Source organism: Manis pentadactyla, chromosome 17 (assembly GCF_030020395.1).
Source record: "Manis pentadactyla isolate mManPen7 chromosome 17, mManPen7.hap1, whole genome shotgun sequence".
In the NCBI taxonomy this organism is placed as follows: Eukaryota; Metazoa; Chordata; class Mammalia; order Pholidota; family Manidae; genus Manis; species Manis pentadactyla.
In genome coordinates this window covers 8,434,747-8,455,637 of record NC_080035.1, presented here as the reverse complement: position 1 = coordinate 8,455,637, position 20,891 = coordinate 8,434,747, and the positions used below count along the sequence as shown (strand labels likewise).

The following is a 20,891-nucleotide window of genomic DNA, read 5'->3' as shown; positions in this document are numbered from 1 at the left end:
TGTGAAATTGTTTACAACACCCAAGAAGAGGAAGAAACTTGAATGTACATTAACAGATGAAACACACAGTAAATATGGTATATACATAAAAGGCAATATTATTCAGTCTTTAAGATGGAAATATTGACACATATTACAATATGGATGAACCTTGAGGACATTATGCTAAATAAAACAAATCCATCACTAAAAGACAAATACTGCATGACTCCACTTATGTGAGGTACCTGAAACAGTCAACCTCTTAAAAACAGAAAGTAGAATGGTGGTTGCCAGGAGCAGGAGAGCAGGGCAAAGGGGGAAGTTATTGTTGTTCAATGGATATGGAATTTTAGTTTTACAAGATAAAAAGAGTTCCAGGGATCCGTTGCACAACATGTAAAAAGTTAACACGATTGTCCAGTACACTTACAAATAGCTAAGATAGTAAATATTACGTGGTGTTTTTTACCACAATTTTAAAAAAAGCAAAAACACCCCTAGCCAGACTTATCAAGAAAAAAAGAGAGTCTACACACATAAACAGAATCAGAAATGAGAAAGGAAAAATCACTATGGACACCACAAAAATACAAAGAATTAAGAGAATGCTATGAAAAGTTTTATGCTAACAAACTGGATAACCTAGAAGAAATGGACAAATTTCTAGAAAAATACAACCTTCCAAGTATGACCCAGGAAGAAACAGAAAATCTGAACAGACGAATTACCAGCAAGGAAATTGAACTGGCAATCAAAAAACTACCTAGAACAAAATGCCTGGAACAGATGGCATCATTGCTGAATTTTATCAAACATTTAGTGAAGACCTAATACCCATCCTCCTCAAAGTTTTCCAAAAAGTAGAAAAGGAGGGAATACTCTCAAACTCATTCTACAAGGCCAACATCACTCTAATACCAAAACCAGGCAAAGACACCACAAAAAAAGAAAATTACAGACCAATATCCCAGATGAACATAGATGCAAAACTACTCAACAAAATATTAGCAAACTGAATTCAAAAATACATCAAAAAGATCATCCATTATGATCAAGTGGGATTCATCCCGGGGATGCAAAGATGGTAAAACATTCGAAAATCCATCAACAACATCCACCTAATCAACAAAAAGAAGGACAAAAACCACATGATCATCTCCATAGATGCTGAAAAGCATCTGACAAAATTCAACATCCATTTATGATAAAAATTCTCAACAAAATGGGTATAGAGGGCAAGTAACTCAACATGCTAAAAGGCCATATATGACAAACCCACAGCCAACATTATACTTCACAGTGAGAAGCTGAAAGCTTTTCCTTTCAGATCAGGAGCAAGGATGCCCACTCTCTCCACTTCTATTCAACATAGTTCTGGAGGTCCTAGCCACAGCAATCAGACAACACAAAGAAATAAAAGGCATCCAGATTGGCAAGGAAGAAGTCAAACTGTCCCTGTTTGCAGATGACATGATATTGTACATAAAAAACCCTAAAGAATCCACTCCAAAACTACAAGATATAATATCTGAATTCAGCAAAATTGTGGGATACAAAATTAGTACACAGAAATCTGTTGCATCCCTATGCACTAATGATGAACTAGCAGAAAGAGAAATCAGGAAAACAATTCCATTCACAATTGCATCAAAAAGAATAAAATACCTAGGAATAAACCTAACTAAGGAAGTGAAAAGACCTATACTCTGAAAACTACAAGACACTCATGAGAGAAATTAAAGAAGATACCAATAAATGGAAACACATACCGTGCTCAACCCAACCATATATGGTCAATTAATATACAATAAAGGAGTCATGGCTATAAAATGGGGAAATGACAGCTTCTTCAACAACTGGTGCTGGCAAAACCGAACAGCTACATGTACGAGAATGAAACTGGATTACTGTCTAACGCCATACATAAAAGTAAACTCAAAACGAACCAAAGACCTGAATGTAAGTCATGAAACCATAAAACTCTTGGAAAAAAATGTAGGCAAAAATCTCTTGGACATAAACATCAGCAACTTCTTTATGAACGTATCTCCCCAGGCAAGGGAAACAAAAGCAAAAATGAACAAGTGGGACTATATCAAACTAAAAAGCTTCTATACAGCAAAGGAAACCATCAGTAGAACAAAAAGACATCCTACGGTATGGGAGAATATATTCATAAATGACATAACTGATAAGGGGTTGACATCCAAATTATATAAAGAGCTCACACACCTCAACAAAGAAAAAGCAAATAAGCCAATAAGAAAATGGGCAGAGGAGCTGAACAGACATTTCTCCAAAGAAGAAATTCAGATGGCACAGGCACATGAAAAGATGCTCCACATAGCTAATCATCAGAGAAATGCAAATTAAAACCACAATGAGATATCACCTCACACCAGTTAGGATGGCCAACATCCAAAAGACAAACAACAGATGCTGGTGAGGATGTGGAGAAAGAGGAACCCTCCTACACTGCTGGTGGGAATGTGAATTAGTTCAACCACTGTGGAAAGCAGTATGAAGGTTCCTCAAAAAACTGAAAATAGAAATACCATTTGACCCAGGAATTCCACTCCTAGCAATTTACCCTAAGAATGCAGGAGCCCAGTTTCAAAACCACATATGAACCCCTATGTTTATTGCAGCACTATTTACAATAGCCAAGAAAGAGAAGCAACCAGTAGATCAATGGATAAAGGAGATGTGGTACATATGCACAATAGAATATTATTCAGCCATAAGAAGAAAACAAATCCTACCATTTGCAACAACATGGATGGAGCTAGAGAGTATTATGCTCAGTGAAATAAGCTGGTGGAAAAAGACAAGTATCAAATGATTTCACTCATCTGTGGAGTATAAGAACAAAGAAAATACTGAAGGAACAAAAGAGCAGAGGACTCACAGAACCCAAGAATGGACTAATAGTTACCAAAGAGAAAGGGACTGGGGAGGACGGGTGGGAAGGGAGGGACAATGGGGAAAAGGGGGCCTTACCATTAGCAGACATAATATAGTGGGGGGGGACACGGAGAAGGCAGTACAACACAGAGAAGACAAATAGTGATTCTATAGCATCTTACTACACTGAAGGACAGTGACTATAGTGTGGTACGTGGTGTAAACTTGATAATAGGGAGAGTCTAGTAACCATAACGTTGCTCATGTAATTGTACATTAATGATACCAAAATAAAAAAATATTTTAAAAAAGCAAAAACAACTCTAAACCAAAAATTTGGTGCATTTCTATAGTTGGCAATATTCTCTTCTGTGCTCACATTATCAATATTCCAGAAGGGTAACACAAAGCTGAGGATAAAGGAAACTTTATTTGGCACTCCCCCAAACCTTGTCCCAAGTGTCTCCATTTGGCTGGTTTTGATTTGTATCCTTTGGCTATAATAAAACTGTTATCATAAGTATAGTACTTTCCTAAGTTCTGTGAGTCATTATAGCAAACTATGAAACCTAAGGGAATACTAGGAACCCCCAAATTTGTAGCCAGTTGTTCAGAAGAGAAGGTGATCTGGGAATGCCCCTAAACTTGAGGCTTGTGTCTGAGTGAGGACAGTCATGTGAAGGATTGTTCCCTTAACCTGTGAAATTTGACCCAATTCTGGTGTCAGAAATCATTGGAACACACACACAAAACTTTAATGAAAGAATTAATTGTGCCTTCTGAGACTGAACAAGAGAACATCAGGAAGCTTACAAGAAATGTTTGAAATTATAGTCTAATTTTTAGTTCTTCCATAAACCTCAAAAGAACAAGTATTATTCATTTCTTCTCTAGCAAGGCAGTTGGTAAATACAAGCTTTTACATAGATCTAAAGAAAGGGGAAAAAAACCCAGATTTAAGAAGAGCCTGTCCAACTACTGTCATGTTATTGAAGCAGAAAAAACCTACAGATAACGCCAAAATGAAGCACTACCAGAATGGGGGTTGGGGTAGGAATGGGGGGGGGTGATGATATTAAATCTCACTGAAGTAATGATTTTACCAATGAATTTATTAATGATCTAAGAGTTGGCTGTATGTTAGAGAAAAGGCTAAAAAAAATACACACGAAATAATAATATGGAGAAAGTGAACAGCCTTTCTTTGTACTAATTCCCTGACCAATTAGAAAGCAACTCCAAAATATGCAGCCAGATGGTCAGAAGAAAGCCTACATGGGTATACAGAGATCAGTTAAAATAATGATCTCCAATTTGCATTCAGTCATGATTGCTGAATGGATGGCTGTTTCTGTTTTATTGAGCTATTATAAACACAATCTGATGATTATTTCTCTCCCTTATTATTCCTTCTCCTCCATTCTTCATATGTTAGGCATTTTGTTCTGTGCTCTTTTTAGGAGTGCTCCCATCTAGAGCAGTCTCCTAAAATACCCTGTAGAGGTGGTTTGTGGGAGGCAAATTCCCCCAACTTTTGCTTGTCTGGGAATTGTTTAATCCCTCCTTCATATTTAAAATGATAATCGTGCTGGATACAGTATCCTTGGTTCAAGGCCCTTCTGTTTCATTGCATTAAATATATCATGCCATGGTCTTCTGGCCTGTAAGGTTTCTGTTGAGAAGTCTGATGATAGTCTGATGGGTTTTCCTTTGTAGGTGACCTTTTTTCTCTCTCTCTCTGCCTTTAATACTCTGTCCTTGTCCTTGATCTTTGCCATTTTAATTATTATGTGTGTTGGTGTTGTCCTCTTTGGGTCCCTTCTGTTGGGATTTCTGTGTGCTTCCATAGTCTGAGCAACTATTTCCTCCTTCAGTTTGGGGAAGTTCTCAGCAATTATTTCTTCAAAGACACTTTCTGTCCCTTTTTCTCTCTCTCTCTTCTTCTGGTACCCCTATAATATGGATATTGTTCCTTTTGGATTGGTCACACAGTTCTCTTAGTATTGTTTCATTCCTGGAGATCCTTTTATCTCTCTCTGCATCAGCTTCTATGCGTTCCTGTTCTCTGGTTTCTATTCCATCAATGGCCTCTTGCATCTTATCCATTCTGCTTATAAATCCTTCCAGAGATTGTTTCACTTCTGTAATCTCCCTCCAGACGTCATCCCTTAGCTCTTGTATATTTCTCTGCAGCTCCATCAGCATGTTTATGATTTTTATTTTGAATTCTTTTTCAGGAAGCCTGGTTAGGTCTATCTCCTTCTCAGGGGTTGTGATTTTGGTCTGTATCAAATTTTTCTGCCATTTCATGGCAATAGAGATAGTTTGCGGAGCTGGCACAAGTGATGGCTGGGAGAATGTCCCTTCTTGTTGGTTTGTGGCCCTCCTCTCCTGGGAGAACAGCGACCTCTAGCGGCTTGTGCTAGGAAGCTGCGTGCAGACAGGGATTCTGATTCTTGCCCGGCTGCTATGGAGTTTAGCTACGCGTTTGCTGTGGGTGTGGCCTGCCTTGGGCTCCTGATCCAATATGGCGGAGCCGTGTTGGAGGGGAAACAGCCGGGAGGCTGTTTATCTCTGTGAGGGGCCTCCGAGCTGCCCTGCTGTCCAGGGGGTTAGGGTGCCCCGAGTTCCCTGGGATTCCCAGCTGCTGGGCTAAGTGTCCCGGGATGCTTCCATCCAGCTGTGGGGTCCCTGTCCCTTTAAGAGTTTCAAAAAGCACTCGCTTTTCTTTGTCCCAGGGGCACCGGCTGCAGGGACCCACTCACAGGTCTTACTGTCCTGTTTCCCTAGTATCCAGCACCCCACGCATGCACTGTGTCTGCGCTCTGGCCCGGATGGCGGGGGCTGGGTGTTCGGCAGTCCTGGGCTCCGTCTCCCTCCCGCTCCGACTCCTCTCCTCCCGCCGGGAGCTGGGGGGAGGGGCGCTCGGCTCCCGCGGGGCCGGGGCTTGTATCTCACCCCCTTCGTGAGGCGCTGGGTTCTCGCGGGTGTGGATGTGGTCTGGATGTTGTCCTGTGTCTTCTGGTCTCTCTTGTAGGAAGAGTTGTATTTATTTTATTTTCAAAAATATGTGTGGTTTTGGGAGATTTCCGCTGCTCTACTCAGGCCGCCATCTTGGCTCCGCCTCTTGTTTTAAATGATTTGGTTTTAACTTTTACATGTTAGTCGTAACCTTTCAGAACAAATTTAGTTCTTGCAAATAACTATAATTTAAAGTAAATTAATAATGATATTTTCACTTTCTTAACCTAAATTCCTCTTCTCTTGTTGGTATAACAAAAAGTTTTGCCTTAGATTTGAATTTAAAATTATATGACAAAGAGACCACTTAACAAAATAAAGGCCTCTTTAAAAAAAAATTAAAGTATGGAAAATGAATTTTGAATTCTTACAAGCACATTTTATATCTACTCCAGACAAAGTAAAAAAACTGACTTAAATATACATTTACTGCAGATTGCAATGTTTTACTAGAAAAGCAAATTAAAGTAGCAAATATGATTTGTTAAATTAGATCTGTCTCAACCCAAAAGTACACAACAGGCACTGGGCAAATGTTAAGAAATCTGCACTTTCAAAAATGCCAAAACAAAGAATAGGTACTTAAACTGACTTTTTTGTCATACCAACGATATGGTAAGATATCTGCCCTGGATTCCTGTTGTGATACATACTAAAGAAGACTAATAGAGCCTATGACTCATCTCCTAAAAACAGATAAGCAACAAAAGCAATTTTTAATGATCTGTTAACTCTCATGAATAAGACTTTAAATCAGTCAAATATGCTCTTTTCTTTTGAAATAGCAAACTGATCTTTTGTTGTTTTATAGGGACCTGTCCACAGGACTTCCCAAAAAAGTTCACTATAACCCCAAAACTAACATCAACCAACTGCATATTGATCTACTGTGACTGCATCACAGAACACTATGTCTTTGGCCAAGTGGTTTTACCAGTACTACCAAATTTTTAGTCTGAATTATTACAAATATGTATTCCTTTTGCAAATGAAATACATTTTTTTTCCTTAATAAGACTCAAAATAGTTCTCTAAAAATTAAAGTTCTTAAAATTAACTCAAATTTGATCCTTGTCCTTAATGCTTTAATATATCTTTAATAAAATATATTCAGTGTGTTCAGCCATAAGAAGAAAACAGATCCTACCATTTGCAACAACATGGATGGAGCTAGAGGGTATTATGCTAAGTGAAATAAGCCAGGTGGAGATGGACAAGTACCAAATGATTTCACTCATTTGCAGAGTATAAAACAAAGCAAAAACTGAAGGAACAAAACAGCAACAGACTCACAGGACCTGAGAATGGACTAACAGTTATGAAAAGGAAAGGGACTGGGGAGGATGGGTGGGAAGGGAGGGATAAGGGGAAAAAGGGGTACTATGATTAGCGCATGTAATGTGGGGGGGGCATGGGGAAGGCAGTATAGCACAGAGAAGACAAGTAGTGACTCTGTAGCATCTTACTAAGCTGATGGACAGTGACTGTAATGGGGTATGTGGTGGGGACTTGATAATGGGGGGAATCTAGTAACCACAATGCTGCTCATGGAATTTTATATTAATGACACCAAAGGATGGATGGATGGATGGATAGATAGATTAGATAGATAGATAGATAGATAGATAGATTAGATAGATAGATAGATAGATAGATAGATAGATAGATAGATAGATGATAGATAGATAGATAGATAGATAGATAGATAGATAGATAGATAGATAGATAAAATATACATATATATATTCAGTCTGTTATATTCATATCTTTAAAAACAAATAGTTTGCTACATTTACTCCCATCAAGATAAGCTACTGTGAATGTGCAACGTTACAGGACTCATAACTCAAATTATCTAGGCATAGAAACCTTGTTTCTGGCTATAACAAAATGTAAAAACATAACAAAATGATTGATACTGATATATAAGATCAACAAAAAGGAAAAGATAATGTAGTGAAATAAGTGAATGTGCAAAAGCTATCATTTTTTACAAATACATATAATAGATAAGGTTACTATCATAGGATTTCTAAAATAACTTACAAAATTAAATTCTACCACATAGAGAAACCTGTAGAAGTAAAAACATCATCTATGAATAGAACAATATTTTTATCTTATATCTTAAGTGAGTTTTTACTACCATCTAGTGTTATACCTTAAGAAATCTTTCTTATAAAAATTAAAAGTTACAAAGAACACTTTATAATATCACTCAAATATTACTAGAAGATTTAACTAACCATAAGGGGAAAAAATCAGAATAAAGAAAAGCACCTATTTTTTAAAAAGCTATTTTATATAAGAAAACTATTTTTATGACCCTTGAAATTTTTATTATATTACTAATTGTGGATTTAGTAATGTTTTAAATCAAATTCTTACCAGAGCTTCCAAATGTGTACCCAGCTTGCTTCAAAAGACAAACAAGTTACCACACAGATGCAGCTCCTAAAACTTAACCAACAGACTCAAAAAGCCAGACAACTATAGTATAAAATAATTATCAATCCTCTCTCCAAGCAACAGGTCTACGAAAGGATTTTTCTCTTTGCCTGATGCCTAGAGTTCACTGCTAACATTTTAAGTCCTATGAAGAAAAGAGAGCAGAGCTAGGGTTGACGTTCCTTAGAATCATATTGTTTGCTATTGATGGGCATACTTCAACTTACCAAGTACCAAATCATCTGGTGAAAAAAACCCCAAACTATAAAAAATATCAAGAGGTCAAAAAAGAAAAAAGATTAACCCAGGGATGCATATTCCCTTGAAAGGTTCAGAAACTTTCTCTTTGGTTAGATTATTTTACTCTGTTAGAAATTATTTTCTCAGTCTCTGGCATGTAGAGAAGAATCAGAGATAATTTAACCGGCTCTTAGCAAATTAACAATTCGCAAGTCCTCTGGATTTTATTTCAGCAGGGTTTTGCCTATAGCCTTTATTACCACAATATGATATATTACATTTTATAGCATTAAGCAAACTGTTTAAAATGACAAAGAAATAAAATTATGATCATAACATATACATAGATCATGGATAATTTTAATCTTTCTCATACAAATAGAAATTATAATCGACTTTTGAACTTCAATGTAATAAAATCATCCTACATGTATCGTGTCTACAATTACTCACTTGAAATGACCTTTCCATTGTTATTGCAAAGTAGTATTCTCTCCTAGGATATCTTCGCTCACAAACCAATACTTGATTGCATATTCTGCCCTTTTCTCCTGTTTGCTTCGTAAACAACTTTTTCCCAATCATTTGTGAGGAAACAGCTTTTGCTTCTTCTGGACTGAAATAAGAAAAAAGAACTCAAATCCTTTTCTCCTCCAAATGAGAAAAACAAAAGCACATGATAGCCAAAATCTTATCTTACTACATTTAAATCTCAGTATTTCCATCAATTAATAGTAAGAGGCACCCTTTACAATGTATGTGTTTTTCTTTAAACAACATGACTTACGAGAAAACTATCTTCACTCCTCCTTTGAGGCCACTTTCAAATGTTCCTTTTCCTCTACCACCAGCTAAAACCTGTGCCTTTATCACAACATCTTTTGAACCTAGAAGAAAAACACTTCTATTAGATAAGAAGCATGGAGCAGCATGTAAGACAATATTGTTACTAAGCATACACATTAAGCAGTGTTATTAAAGGTAGCAAAGTCTAATTTTTCCACAATATCAAAAAATAAGGTATTCTGTGTGTAGACTTTCTAGGTTAGAATATTAAAACATCTATCATCTAAAGATCCACAACTTTAAAAAATTAGTCACTCATATTAAACTATTTCTTAAAGTATTCTGAAAATAATTTCATTTGACACTTTGGAGTATTGAAAGTACAAAATTGAGACTTAAATGTCTTCCTAACACTTCCCTTCCCTTCGATTCACATGACCTATGAAAATGTGAGTGATAAATGCTACAGTGAGCAGAAATATACCATGACTTAGGGGAAAGTGCCAGTATATATACACCAACTTACACAGTCCCATTAACAGAAAGACCTGTTAATATATAATCTTGAGCTGTACAGTTTTGATGAGTTTTATCAATAGTTAAGGTACGTTTATCAAAAGATTAAAGATATAAGTCTTACTAATATTTTTTTAATAAATACTCTGAATTGTTCTTTAATAAGTAGACTGATCCATCTCTTTTAACCTCCTCTAATTTGATGGAAAAAATCAGCAAACAAGCTGTTTAGTCCAGGTACTACTCACCGTGATCCAGTGTCATACCTCTAAGAGGAGTATTCTCTGTCTCCCCAGAAAGGCAGGATTTCAGAGGCTCCTCATTGTGCCTCTCTAGCATTTTGCCCACACTAGCAGTGCGACACCAATGTTGTATCATGGCAAAATAATTCACCTTTAAAGTCAGGGTTAAGGACACTGTCTTGTTATATCCCTAGAACAAAGCAGTCCCTGTGATATAACAACACCTCCATGAACTTGTATTTGAATGGGCTGAAGACGGGTACTCTACTACTGGGGAAAACTCATCCCATAATGTGTATACCATGCAGAATGCATGGGGATTCCCACCTTATCAGATAAACCAACCATACCAAGGAGGTAACAAATTCAGTTTATGATCAAACAAATAAGTAATAACCTACAGTTTATACTTACACACAATTATCACAAAAGAAGGTTTAGATAGTTAATGATGTAAATGAGTCTATATCAGATATGTAGGCAATAAGTCAAAAGATAGCCCTATGACTCAGTCAAGGCACTGTTTAAAAATTAAACTCTTCTTTCTCATGTCCCACATCCAATCAGTCAGGAAATCATACTGATTCCATTTTCAAAATTCATCCAGAATCTTGACCACTCCTCATCACCTCCAGTTTGGACCCTGGTCCCAGCCACCATTATATCTCACCTAGATTACCTTTGTCCCTAACATAATATGCTCAAAGCAGCAGTCAAAGGGAGCACATCACTCCTCTATCCTCACACATCACTGAATGACCATTTCATTTAGAACAAAAGCCACAGTACTTACAATGGCCTACAAGACCCTACATAAACCCCCAGTACCCTTACCCTTTGTATCTCCTATGCCCTCCTCACTGTTCATTCCCAACTCCAGCTACACTAGTCTCCACTGTTCCCAGCACACTCCTGACTTCAAGACTTGGCTATAAGGCTTCTCCTGCCCAGAATACTCTGAATCCAGCCAGGTAAAGGGATCCCCAACTTTTCCAAAGTTTACCTTATGCCACTTCATTTTCACAAGAGACCTACATTAGAACCTGCTTGCACCAACCAAAAGAAAGCCATACAGGATTTTCGTTTTAAGAAAAAAGGCAAAAAGCAAAAAATAGCATTCAGCATTAGTTTTGTAGTGAACCATTAGAAAGACAGTACACATCCCAAACAGCAAGGGTGGCACTGCCAAGCTCCTTCCCCAGGAACTACACTCAGCATCACAGCATCAAGCCACCACTGCTTTGAACTCTGTCAGTGAACATCTGTGCTTTATCTCCATTTATTGTGTACATCCATGTAAGCAGCATACGTCCGAAGGCATCAGAAAAGCCTAAAAGAGGTTATTTTTTGGGTCTAGCAATGCTAAAGATTTTTCCCATATAAATTAATGGTAATTGCTTGCTTCTTTGTTTTATGCCATGTCAGCTTATCAACTGTTTCATACGAACATTCTACTTTCAGACAGCGGGAGAAAACTATATCCTTTTGGAAAGGTCTTCATTCTCTCCTAAGTTTTTCTTTATGTTTCACATTGTCCATTAGGTTTACCCTGATCATCCTATTAAATACTACAACCTGCCCATCTGTGACAACCACTCTTCCCCTGCTCTATTTTTTTTCTATAGAATTTATCACCTTCAAACATAATTTATAATCTCTCATGTTTATCATTTATTGTTTTGCTCCCTCACTAGAATACAATCTCTAGGAGAGCAGAATCTTTATTTCTTTATTTATTATAAATCTGATGATTTATAAATTTTATAAGCTCCCGGGAGGCTCCCTATCACATATTTTGTAGATGTTGAATAAAAGAATACTTAAAAATGGAGAGAATTCTTATAAATCTAGATTTTCCACTGCTCTTGAAAAAACAGAGAATGGGAAATACTGAGCCCTGCAACTCAAGTCAATAAGAAGTGCCTTGTTTATATAAGACAGACCCTTATCAGTCTGCCACAGTACCCAACTTTCCCAAGTAAAAACTAGTATTAGATGAAAATTAGAGAAAACTTAGAAATTTCCTTAGAACTAACAATAATTTTCTTACTGAGTAGATAACAGTTAGCCTCAGGGACTATGGAAAATTAAGAGAGTTCACAGCCAAACTAAAAGGAGAAGCAATTAGTCATTTTACCTGTTTTTGGTTACCTGTGATGTCATGGTTTTCTAGTACTGCAGAAATATTCATTTATATCCAGAGGGTAAATGTAATTCAAAAGTATAAATGTAATATAAAAAATGGCAAATAATTAAACTGGTGCTTTGTTGGGCTAAATTCAAACTTTCCTAACATTAAACTGAGAATTTAACATACTGAACTTTTAAGTAAGAGTAATAAAGCTCTATTTTTTTTTTTAATTGTGTAAGACTCAAGACTCCTCCCCCCAAGTGTCAACTTCCTTTCTTTAGGAATATAAACTCTTTTAAGGGCAGAGATGAGTCTTCAAAAGTTCCTTCTAAAAAAGCCCTTCACATCAAAAGAAAAGCCAAAACAAAAATTTAATGAAATACAGTCTTATCAAATCAAGACAGGGAGAAGAATTAGAAGATAAATTTGAAGACAACTGATTTGAAACAAAGATTTTATTCAACTCCATTAACTCGTTCAACAGTTACATCTACATACCAGATATTGTGCTGGAGCTGTAGATACAACAATGAGCAAAAGAGACCTTTCCTGCCCTAATACAGCTTACAGTCTTACTAGATCTGGCCCTTTGCTTTAGTCAGACAAGGTCATTTCTGGACCCTAAGGTTGTCTTTAAAATATATTCAACATCCACCAATTACCAGCAATGAAATTGAATCGGTAATCAAAAAACTACTCAAGAACAAAATCCCCGGGCCAGATGGATTTACTTCAGAATTTTATCAGACATACAGAGAAGACATAACACCCATTCTCCTTAAAGTTTTCCAAAAATAGAAGAGGAGGGAATACTCCCAAACTCATTCTATGAAGCCAACATCACCCTAATACCAAAACCAGGCAAAGACCCCATCAAAAAAGGAAAATACAGAACAATATCCCTGATGAACGTAGATGCAAAAATACTCAACAAGATATTAGCAAGCCGAATTCAAAAATACATCAAGAGGATCATATACCATGACCAAGTGGGATTCATCCCAGGGATGCAAGGATGGTACAACATTCAAAAATCCATCAACATCATCCACCACATCAACAAAAAGAAGGACAAAAACCACATGATCATCTCCATAGATGCTGAAAAAGCATTTCACAAAATTCAACATCCATTCATGATAAAAACTCTCAACAAAATGGGCATAGAGAGCAAGTACCTCAACATAATAAAGGCCATATATGATAAACCCACAGCTAACATCATACTGAACAGCGAGAGGCTGAAAGCTTTTCCTCTGAGATGGGGAACAAGACAGGGATGCCCACTCTCCCCACTGTTATTCAACGTAGTACTGGAGGTCCTAGCCACAGCAATCAGACAAAACAAAGAAATACAAGGAATCCAGATTGGTAAAGAAGAAGTCAAACTGTCACTATTTGCAGATGACATGATATTGTACATAAAAAACCTGAAAGACTCCACTGCAAAACTAATAGAACTAATATCGGAATTCAGCAAAGTTGCAGGATACAATATTAACACACAGAAATCTGTAGCTTTCCTATACACTAACAATGAACTAATAAGAGAGAAATCAGGAAAACAATTCCATTCACAAGAGCATCAAAAAGAATAAAATACCTAGGAATAAACCTAACCAAGGAAGTGAAAGACCTATACCCTGAAAACTACAAAACACTCTTAAGAGAAATTAAAGAGGTCACTAACAAATGGAAACTCATCCCATGCTCCTGGCTAGGAAGAATTAATATCGTCAAAATGGCCATCCTGCCCAAAGCAATATACAGATTCGATGCAATCCCTATAAAATTACCAACAGCATTCTTCAATGAATTGGAACAAATAGTTCAAAAATTCATATGGAACTGCCAAAGACCCCGAATAGCCAAAGCAATCCTGAGAAGGAAGAATAAAGTGGGGGGGATCTCACTCCCCAACTTCAAGCTCTACTACAAAGCCACAGTAATCAAGACAATTTGGTACTGGCACAAGAACAGAGCCACAGACCAGTGGAACAGAATAGAGACTCCAGACATTAACCCAAACATATGCGGCCAATTAATATATGATAAAGGAGCCATGGCATACAATGGGGAAATGACAGTCTCTTCAACAGATGATCACTGTCTAACCCCATACACAAAAGTAAACTACTAATGGATCAAAGACCTGAATGTAAGTCATGAAACCATAAAACTCTTAGAAAAAAAACATAGGCAAAATTCTCATGGACATAAACATGAGTGACTTCTTCATGAACATATTTCCCCGGGCAAGGGAAACAAAGGCAAAAATGAACAAGTGGGACTATATCAAGCTAAAAAGCTTCTGTACAGCAAAGGACACCATCAATAGAACAAAAAGGTATCCTACAGTATGGGAGAACATATTCATAAATGACAGATCTGATAAAGGATTGACATCCAAAATATATAAAGAGCTCACACGCCTCAACAAACAAAAAACAAATAATCCAATTAAAAAATGGGCAGAGGAGCTGAATAGACAGTTCTCAAAGAAGAAATCCAGATGGCCAACAGACACATGAAAAGATGCTCCACATCACTAATCATCAGAGAAATGCAAATTAAAACCACAATGACATATCACCTCACACCAGTAAGGATCGCCATCATCGAAAAGACCAACAACAATGAATGTTGGCAAGGTTGTGGAGAAAGGAGAACCCTCCTACACTGCTGGTGGGAATGTAAATTAGTTCAACCATTGTGGAAAGCAGTATGGAGGTTCCTCAGAATGCTCAAAATAGAAATACCATTTGACCCAGGAATTCCACTTCTAGGAATTTACCCTAAGAATGCAGCACTCCAGTTTGAAAAAGACAGATGCACCCCTATGTTTATCGCTGCACTATTTACAATAGCCAAGATATGGAAGCAACCTAAATGTCTGTCACTAGATGAATGGATAAAGAAGATGTGGTACATATACACAATGGAATATTACGCAGCCATAAGAAAAAAACAGATCCTACCATTTGCAACAACATGGATGGAGCTAGAGGGTATTATGCTCAGTGAAATACTCCAAGCGGAGAAAGACAAATACCAAATGATTTCACTCATATGTGGAGTATAAGAACAAAGGAAAACTGAAGGAACAAAACAGCAGCAGAAGCACAGAACCCAAGAATGGACTAACAGTTACCAAAGGGAAAGGGACTGGGGAGGATGGGTGGGAAGGGAGGGATAAGGGTCGGGAAAAAGAAAGGGGGCATTACGATTAGCATGTATAGTGCGTGGGGGGCACAGGAGGGCTGTGCAACACAGAGAAGACAAGTAGTGATTTTACAGTGTCTTACTATGCAGATGGACAGTGACTGTGAAGAGGTATGTGGGGGGGACTTGGTGAAGGGGGGAGCCTAGTAAACATAATGTTTTTCATGTAATTGTAGATTAATGATACCAAAATAAAAATAATAAAAAATAAAAAATAAAAAATAAATAAAAATATATATTCACCATCCCTCCTACCTTTATTCATTTACAAATGTTCTAAGCATTCTTCATATACATCTAATAAAACAATGGAAAGGAGAAAAAAGAATGCAAAATCCTATTGTATGCCATTAGAAACCTCTCTCCAGGTTCACTGATAGCAATCTTTGCATATGTTTATTCAACCTGATAGAAATTTCATCTTAACTGTACTAGAATCCTAAATACTAGGACTAAATTCTTCAATCAACAGATAAAAAACCACAAGACCTATCTACATGCTGCCTACAAAAGACTCATTTTACATACAAGGGCACACACAAAGTTAAAGTGAGGGGATGGAAAAAGATAATCTAAGCAAATGGAAACCTAAAGAAAACTGGGGTAGCTATAATTGTATCAGACAAAATCCACTTAAAGAGTATAAGAAGAGACAAAGAAGGGTGTTATATAATGCTAAAGGGGTTGATCCAACAACAGTACTAACATTTGTAAATATCTATGCACTCAACATAAGAGCACCTAAATATATAAACCAAATATTAACAGACTTAAAGGGGGAAACAGACAGCAATACAATGACAGTAAGGGACTATAATACTTAATACCCCACTTATATCAATGGATAGATCATCCAGACAGAAAATAAGGAAACATTGGCCTTAAGCAATGCATTAGACCAGATGGACTTAACAGATATATACAGAACATTCCAAACAAAACCAACAGAATATATATCCTTCTCAAAAGCACATAAGCATTCTCTAGGAGCACTCGTGTGTTAAGCCAAAAACAGGTCTTAATAAATTTAAAAAGACTGAAATCATACCAAGCATCTTTTCTAACCACAATGGTATGAATCTAGAAATCAATTACAAGAAGGAAAGAATTCACAAATATGTAGAAATTAACATGCTACAAAACCACCAAGGGGTCAAAGAAAAAAATCAAAAAAGAAATCAAAAAATACCTTGAGACAAATCAAAAAAGAAATACAACACGCCAAAATTTACTAGATGAGGCACAAGCAGTTCTAAGAGGGAACTTAATAGCAATAAATGCCTACCTCAAGAAATAGGAAAAGTCTCAGACAACCTAACTGTATATCTCAAAGACCTAAAAAGAACAAACAAAGCCCAAATTTAGTAGAAGGAAGGAAATACAAAGACTAGAGTAGAAATAAATGAAGTAGAATCTAAAAAGACAACAGAGATCAAATAAACTATGAGTTGGTTCTTTGAAAAGTTAAAAATTGACAAACCTCAGTTAGACTCACCAAGAAAAAAAGGGAAGGACTCAAATACAATTAGAAATGAATGAGATACAACTGAAACCACAGAAATTCAATCAAAGGAGACTATGAACAGTTAAACACCAACAAATTGAAGAAATTAGAAGAAATGGTTAAATTCCTAGAAATTAACAACTTATCAAGACTGAATCATAAAGAATAAGAAAATCTGAACAGATTGATTACTAGCAAGGAGACTGAATCAAAATCCTCCCAACAAATGTTCAGAACCAGATGATTTCACCAACGTTTGGTGAATTGTAGCAAACATTCAAAGAAGAATTAACACCAATTCCTCTCAAACTCTTCCAAAAAAATAGAAGGGGAGGGAACACTGCCAAATTCATTTTGGCAAGCATTACTGATACCAAACCCAGATGAGGATGCCACAAGAAAAGAAAATTAGGCCACTATCCCTGATGAACACAGATGCAAAAAATCCTCAACAAAATATTAGCAAAGCAAATTAGACCGTATGTAAAAAGGATCACACATCATGATCAAGTGGGATTTATTCCAGGGATAGATAGATAGATAAATAGAGACAGCCAAACAAAATGGAATATTATTCAGCCATAAAAAAAGAATGAAATCTTGCCATTTGTAACAACAAAAATGGACCTCAAAGACTAAATGAGATAAGTCAGACAGAAAAAGATAAATTCCACATTATCTCTATTATATGTGGAATTGGAGGGAAAAAATTAAGCTCATAGATACAGAAAACAGACTGGTGGTTGCTAGAGATGGGGGTTAGGGATAGGAAAAATGGATCAAGGGAATCAAAAGGTTAAAAAAGAAAAAGATGAGATTGAAGAATCATTTGACTTCTAAAATCATAAAATACCCTGAGACAAATTTTTGGAGGAACTGTAAAAGCTATGCTTCATAGAATTATTCACAACAGATAAAACCTGTCTTCAAAGACAGCACTTCCCAACTTTTCCACATCATGTGTAGACAGAAAGTAAAAAAGAAAAAAGATGAGATTTAAGAATCATTTGACTTCTGACCTCAAGAAATATGAGAATAAACTTATGTTGTTTTAAGCAATTTTTAAAAATATGTAGCAAATGTAAGCATTATTATTAATGAAATTTAGAATATAGCAATTAAAATTCACTTTAAAAAAGGCCAACAATAAAAACAGATTAGTCGGGCAACATAAATTTCACTAAGTTGAATAATTTTCAAGCAGCAAAATGATTACATTATGTGTAATTTTAAACATGGAAAGCCAATACCAATGCAATTCTATTTAGGGCAACAGGAAAATTATATGTATTTGTATCTTAGCTATGTACTAAGGTTTCTTCTTTTAAAATTCTATGAAGCATAGCTTTTACAGTTCTTCCAAAAATTAGAACAAAAATGGAAGAAACTTTTTCCCCAGCCTAAAGGATATTATTCTGGGCAATAAAGAGCAACAGAATTAATTAGCTGTCTACCAAAGATCTACCATTAAAAATATATATGAGTAAAACAGTCCATAAAGAAAATTAGAATTAAATTTCTTTCAACCATTCTCACATCCTTACTTCAGTTATTCACAACAGATAAACTTGTCTTCAAGGACAGCACTTTCCAACTTTTTCAAATCATGGCAAACATAGGAAATGATAGAATTTGTAGAGAATACTGGGGAAGAGGCCAGGGCTGCTTCAGTAGTCAGCAACTGTAAGGATCAATGGTGCTAGTCCCATGCTAACAACTCCCCATGCTAAGAATCAGTCTGGGATATATTAATGCACATGAGACAAAGAAACCCTGCTCTCGTGGAGCTTACATTCTAATGCTCACCTTCTTTTTTTCCCCCTTTGGTTCCAAATTTTTCCTATCCAAAGCAAGCAAGGGAAGGCAGGTGGTATATTAGAACTCTTTACAGCCACATTGGCAGCTAAGATTTCCTTCACTATTTCCCTGAAGAATCATCACAAGCACTACCTTTTTAAGCTACAAATGATTAAACAGAACTTCCTTCCCCATAATTATATTCAAACTGAAAACAAGACTTCAGCTTCCTAACACCAATATAAGTGATTCTTAAGTTACTAGCACTACAGGAGCTTATAGTAATCTCAAAACTTTAGAATGTCAACAATCATAAAGTTCCATCTTCTGAGTAAATTAAATTTATTGTTTTAAATAAAATAAAACCTAAAGTTGTTATTAAACCAAAAGTAAAGTTCACATCTTATCAGAGTTCCCATGTCAAAGTGGCACAAGTTATTCTTGATTTAGTACCTAATTTTTTGGCAATTGCATAAGCTTCATCTGGTGACTTTGCCACATGTCCTTTGGGAATAGAGACACCAGCTTCTTGCAGCAATCCCATGCTCATGTACTCATGGAGTGAGAGATGCCTTTGCTGTGGCTGCTGTGTTTGGAGTCCATGGTTGTTAAACAATCCAGAACTTCCCAAAACCTAGAGAAATTGTAGACACATTTATATATGACAATGATTTGAAAGTTATTAAAAACACCTTTTCTAAATACTTTGCTTATATACAGTACTTGGTTCTTCATAACTGTTAATAAAATAATAAAACTGTCACATTAAATCATCAAAACATAATACTCAAGAGTACCTAAATTATAACCTAAATGCTAATCTACTACCTAAATATCAAATTTTACCCTTGTGGTTTTAACTATTACCTCATCATGTCTGATCCTTATCTTTTATACCATATCTCTAATGACCTAGAGAGTATTTCTACTTCAACGCCAAATTCTGATCTAACATCAATCTCATCTTTTCCAACAAACCAAAAACCTTTCCCAATCTCTCTCCACCATTCCTCCAGCACTTAACAGATCACCTGGCGCACTGCCTTTGGGACAATGCAGAAGGACCACCCTAGTTCCAGATGTCCCACAGGAGTGTTGGAGACCCCTACGCATCTGCACCGCCATTCTGCTTGTCCTGCTACTTGGTCCTCCTTCCTTCACTCTCCCTCAGGTAACTGATCCAAACAAAGACCACTCTCCAGTAGACTTCCTACATGAAACTGTCCATTTCATAGCCTGCAAATCTGCAATATCTTTAATGGATTCCTTCTAATTGATTCCCCTAACTGGTACCTCTCACAGACCCAATTCAGGTGTTTGCCCTTCATAACCAGACTGCAAAAGCTTCCAAGAAGGCACTGCCAGCCACAAACTCTTCCCTTTTTCAATCTATACAGAACATTTATTCATTTAATCGAATATTTATTGAGCACCTAGACACTAGAAATACAGTAGCACACCCAACAAAATCTTTATACCTAAAGTTTATATTCTAATGTTTGGTACTGGGGGCTGGGGGAGACACAGATAACAAACAAACATTATCATGCCAAATGGCGGTAAAAAGAGTAAAAAGAGAGAAAATAGAGTATAAGAGAAAGTACTATTTTATACAGTGGAAGAGTTTCCTCAACTAAAATGTTCCTGAATAGAGCTGAGTCAGAATTACTCTTTCAAAATTAAATAAGTAGGAAGCAGAAACGAGAGGTCCTGATGCCAGCTTCTAAATCACAGCTGAAAGAGAAAGGAGTATGAGAGCTTGTCTTTCAGCTTCCTCATCAGGGCCATGACAATGAGAATTGTTGAAGGAAGGATGCCTAGCAGTAAGATCTCTAACATCTATTGGTCCCAAAGCTCCACCAAGTTACAGCCTAGTCTTAAACCACCAAAGCAACTCACAAAAACACCTCCCTCCCTTTTTCCAAATTCCTCAATCCTAACAACTTTACATGGCAATATGTAGAACAAATTAAGTGCTATGAAAGACTGGGAAGACTGTACTGGAATTACACATTTAGATATTACCCATACATTTCCTTTTTCTTCACATAGAATGCAGAACACTGAAATATAGATCATATGCAACACAGTATCATAA

The 20,891-nt window shown here is 36.5% G+C and overlaps 1 protein-coding gene across 3 annotated transcripts in view; it reads right to left on the bottom strand.

Moving 5' to 3' along the window:
- Nucleotides 1-20,891, bottom strand: part of SUCLA2 (succinate-CoA ligase ADP-forming subunit beta) — a 174,093-nt gene that overhangs the window by 149,634 nt on the left and 3,568 nt on the right. For all 3 annotated transcript variants that reach the window (XM_057494531.1, XM_036889707.2, XM_036889708.2), the window contains exons 2-4: nt 19,247-19,427; nt 9,383-9,482; nt 9,049-9,211 (exon numbers count right to left, since the gene is read on the bottom strand). In XM_057494531.1, coding sequence (XP_057350514.1) covers nt 9,049-9,211; nt 9,383-9,482; nt 19,247-19,427 — 444 coding nt within the window. The remainder of the gene's footprint in view (nt 1-9,048; nt 9,212-9,382; nt 9,483-19,246; nt 19,428-20,891) is intronic.